General features: G+C 38.0%; 2 protein-coding genes across 3 annotated transcripts in view; one reads left to right on the forward strand and one right to left on the reverse strand.

The window, feature by feature from the left end:
• Positions 1–5,000, reverse strand: part of LOC135204094 (CTD small phosphatase-like protein 2) — a 100,824-nt gene that overhangs the window by 76,513 nt on the left and 19,311 nt on the right. The window lies entirely within an intron of this gene.
• Positions 2,197–5,000, forward strand: part of LOC135204093 (synaptic vesicle glycoprotein 2B-like) — an 82,055-nt gene continuing 79,251 nt past the window's right edge. The window contains exon 1 of one of the 2 annotated variants that reach the window (XM_064234093.1): positions 2,197–2,355. In XM_064234093.1, the coding sequence (XP_064090163.1) occupies positions 2,349–2,355 (7 nt within the window). In that variant the 5' untranslated portion in view covers positions 2,197–2,348. Of the gene's footprint in view, positions 2,356–2,390; positions 2,748–5,000 lie in introns of those variants that run through there. The other variant, XM_064234094.1, reaches the window with a different exon arrangement.

A 5,000-nucleotide genomic window follows, 5' to 3' on the forward strand; every position in this document is an offset into this window, starting at 1 on the left:
GTTAGTGAAGCTTTTTTTCCTACAAAAGGAGAGTTTTCCTTTTGGATGTGAAATGTGAAAATATATATATAAAAAAAAATACGTTAAGGAAAAGCGCATGTGTGAAACCGTCTTTAGTCCCCCATAAGAGAAAAACCGTTTTCTTTTTTCAATTACAATGTACATTTTCTTTATTGCAATGAGCTACGCTGCATAACAGGTAGGTACCTATGTACTATACATTCATATATAGTATCTTATGCATTGTATATTTTTCACAGATAGCTAAAAAAAGGAGGAATTTAAGTAGAATGAAGTGTACCATCTCTCTCTCTCTCTCTATCTCTCTCTCTCTCTCTCTCTCTCTCTCTCTATATATATATATATATATATATATATATATATATTATATATATATATATATATATATATATATATATATATATATATATGTAATCGTAATGGAACAGCCTTGCATGATTAAAAAAAAACTATAGGCCTAATGGGAAGCAAGGAGCCACAAGCAAAGTCATTCCAGCACCCCCTGATCCAGTTACAGAATGCCATTCCATGCATAAGAAGGCATACGTAGGCCTAGCGAGAACCGGAAGCTGGAAGAAAATAATTTCAAGCGTATTTGAACCTATAACGGAATGAGGATAAAAAAAAAAGATAAAATAAAATTCCAGAATCAGAAGGACGCCTTCCTCTTTAGATGCGAAGGTCATTGCCTTCTTAATGAGGAGGTTCGAGTCACGTCTGTTCAGCTGAATGCCTTCTTTGGCCCTGGTGATTTCTCATTTCAATATGATTTACATCATATTAAATTTTATAGGCTTATCCTCTCATCGGGCCACTTCCCTCACTTCTGGTTTTCAGAGAAAGGAAAATGTTGACATAAATATTTAGTAGACTTCTGAATTTGACTGATGGTGTTACCATATGAAGTGGCAGTAGCCCAGGAGACTAATGCCCACCGTTCAGTTCAAGAGTTGCCTCTTAAAAGGGTTGTGGACCCCATGGTGGAGGAATTGGTTACATAATGGGAGGGGATTAATTGATTTGATATTGCTAACTGGTGTCACCACTCATTTCAGAAAATAAATTCAGTGTCAGAGAAAACCAAGAACTACTATTGACAAAAGTAAAATGATAATGAAAAAAAATATATATGTAATTTTGAAAAATGCAAATTCTCCACGATGGCAGGATTAGAATTCTAAAGTTAAAGCGTAAGAGTGATAAAATTCAATTATAGTTGAGCTTGAAACGTGGGATGGTGTGGCTTATCGGTTATTACTTTGTCTCCATATAAAAGGAGCAGTTGTCAGGGAATATTCAAGTGTATTGGCGTGACAGAACTGTGGTCATCTAGGAGAAAAGATACTTCACTCTTCAGACATGATATTTTAAGAGCCAGTATCTAAGGCAATCACGGCGGCAACAGAATAATGCAGAAGGAAAAAAAACCACGATAAGCTACTATTCTGTGTTTTGAATGATATAGTGTAATGGTGTCTGTGCGCTGAAACAGAATAATAATAATAATAATAATAATAATAATAATAATAATAATAATAATAATAATAATAATAATAATATTTAGGTAGAAGACCCTCTTTCAAGCATATTCTACTGAAGGAGATTGCTGCTGAAGCAGCAATCTCCTTCAATAGAATGATGATGAATATAATAATAATAATAATAATAATAATAATAATAATAATAATAATAATAATAATAATAATAATAATGTGCATGCTTTAAATGGGAAAATACAAATTTGGATTATTATTTTTATTAATTATCATTATTATTATATTTCCTGTAGACTACAGTTAAGAGTAAATGTATGCATATCTAAAGCTAATAATATCAGTACTATACCAAATGAGAGAGAGAGAGAGAGAGAGAGAGAGAGAGATAGCTGTCAAACGTCCCCCACCCCACAGCTTAATTCCCAGGTCGTAAACCAGCCCATTCCTAATTGTTTCCAGGCTAAAAATTATTGTCCCAATACGTTTCCAGTAAATGAGACCAACACGCGGTCCTAGTTCCGGGGTCACACCAAGTACGCAAGCATAATTTAAACAGCTGAGAGAGAGAGAGAGAGAGAGAGAGAGAGAGAGAGAGAGAGAGAGAGAGAGTCGGCGGTCGTTTGTAGTTCAAAATGAGCGGGGGAAAATGCGCGCGCATGTCTTACGAGGAGCCCGGCGCGGGAACCCTCTCACTGGCGCACGAAAGTTCCCCTCGTAGGTTTCGTGGCGGCGAACCGGTACTTCGTGTCTGTCTGTACTTGTGTGTGAATGCGTGTGTATCTGTAACGCTCCACCGACTGCTCAACACACACCATAAACCATCACTGGACTATGGAAGGTAAGAGTATAAGCTGAGGACTGTTCCATGTGAGTCCATAGGGAAGCAATCGATGTGCTGACACTGCTGCTAGCTGCTCTTGGTAGAGGGGAAGCAATTGGGTCCTGTACCTACTCCCCCTCCTCCTCTTCCCCTCACACCATACTATCCATCAACCCTCCACCTCCTCCCACTACCAGCTCAGTCCAGACTGTGTGCCACCTGCCAGCGCCGATCCAGAGGAACTTGTCTTCGGTGTTCGCTGGCTGGAAGAGCCTCAAGAGGCAGAAACATGGAAGGAGACTCTCCTCGTCTAGCCGACCTACGCATCGAGTAACGAAGGATGACCCTGGTCTGGATTCTTCCACGCCCTTGCGAAAGCAGCAGCAGCAGCAGCAGCAGCAGTTGTTAGGGTCTGACCTTGTTCCAGCATGGTGGCGAAGCCCCAGTTTGTTATGCTCTCTGCAAGACAGATATCCTTACCACCCACTCATCCACCTACGCTCTCTTATGTTCATTTCATCGCCCCAACCCACACCTTGATCATCATCATACTGACACCCTGTCAACAATAACACGTCGTTAGACCCACATCATAAATATAATCAGCGCGATGACTTGGCTCATCCGGAAGTGGCTAATGAATGGGATGGCTGATGATGCATTTGATGGGAGATTTAGTGACACGCACGCACATACGAACACACACACACACTCAAGCTCCTCCAAAATTCATTAGACCGATTGCCTCTTCTCTGTCGTTTCTTTCCGTTTATTCATTTGAATCTCACCTTTTTGTAGTTTTAGACGATTAGAGAAGATCGTGTTTTAGGGTCTAGATTTTAAACTCACGTCAGCCTCACCTCTCATCAGTTTGACTCACATACTCACTCATTCACACTGTTGGGTCTACGGACTTCTCGTGACCCGTCGCTTATCTCACCAAAAACAGCGGAAAAAAATAGAAAAAAAAAAGATCAGCTAATCATCTACACGAATTATTTCTTATCACCTGTTCAAATAACGTCGAAGTGCAATTAGATTCGCCCTGACGAGACCAGATTAGGTTAATTACTCGAATTAGGCCGAGAGGAATGTGCCCAACTGAGGATTAAATTCTTATAGCGAGACAAGACGCACATCTACCATAGTGGAACCTCTTTAAAGGGACCATTCCCTAAATACTTTTCGGGTCTTTAAAAACAAGTGAATGATTTACAGACTGTAATTTCAGGCGTTCCTTTAGCTGGATTTCAATGCTGTGTAGATTCAAGTAAATTATTGCGCGTGATATCCTGTGCTGATTATTTTCCAGAGAGTTTCACTGTATGCTTGCGCTCTCTCTCTCTCTCTCTCTCTCTCTCTCTCTCTCTCTCTCAAGTGCATGCTAACACAGAATATACAGAATATATAAATATATATGTTATATACACATTTTACACTCACTTATATATATATATACGTTTATATATATTATATATATATATATATATATGATATATATATATATCTATATATATATATATATGATAGTATATATATGTGTGTGTGTGTGTGTGAGGAAGTTTGGTTGGCGGCATGAGTATGAAAATGTAAATATAAAACATAATCAGAAATGGTTAGGCATTATCCCAAAACACAACAATAATAGTTCAGCAGTGAAACCAAATGTTATTATCCCAGTAACGTTTTCGAACACAAATTATTATTTAGCAGCTATGCATTCAACCGGTGTTTCTTTACCTAACCTAATTTGGAAATTAAAATAAACTTAATTAAATAGGAGTTAATCATATAGAGTAATCATAATTAAAGATTATGATTATTTAATTTCATATGAATCTTACCCAATGCCTCTTTGCCTTCTGTCTTTATATTACGATTGGTATTAATATCACTATTATCATTATTAGTAGAGATAGCAGTGGTTCTAATCCCCCCCCCCCCCCCCCCCCCTTCAGACAACTAACTTCATCATTATCTGTCAATTTTCAATGATCAAAGAATCATCGGCAAGAGGGGAATCATATTATCTTTTTTTTTTTTTTGCGCATGCGCAGCTCTCTTACCCTTCGGCATTCCATTTAAGAAACTCATCAGCTAATGTAAAGGGAAGTAGTCGGGAGGAAAGCCTAATGAAGCGGGTCGTACGAGTTACACACTCTTTCTCTCCTCACGCACTGATACACACGCCCACTCACACATACGTATACACAAATATACACACACGTATATATATATATCATATAATATATATATATATATATATATATATATATATATATATATATATATATATATATATATATATATATATATATATATATATAAGCATGTGACTTCATCTTTCAATAACAGTTGGATACTAACATATATTTACTCTCAATTAAAAATTATGTCCGAGAGAGAGAGAGAGAGAGAGAGATTCAATTTATAGTATCCGGACAACACTGACTCATCCACTTTCGACATCCCCCCCCCTCCAAGCCCCCCCCCCCCAAAAAAAAAAAAAAAGAAGAAGAAAAACCCTGGCCCATACAATGCGATCAAAACACACAGGACTCGGAGCTGTCTCCCAGCTTTGTTTACAAGGAAGCGTTCCATACATCACATTGTGAACTTTCCGAAAGCGAGCGCAGCACAGCCAATACGGAACTAAACGATCA

This window comes from Macrobrachium nipponense, chromosome 44, assembly GCF_015104395.2.
Source record: "Macrobrachium nipponense isolate FS-2020 chromosome 44, ASM1510439v2, whole genome shotgun sequence".
NCBI classification, from domain to species: domain Eukaryota; kingdom Metazoa; phylum Arthropoda; class Malacostraca; order Decapoda; family Palaemonidae; genus Macrobrachium; species Macrobrachium nipponense.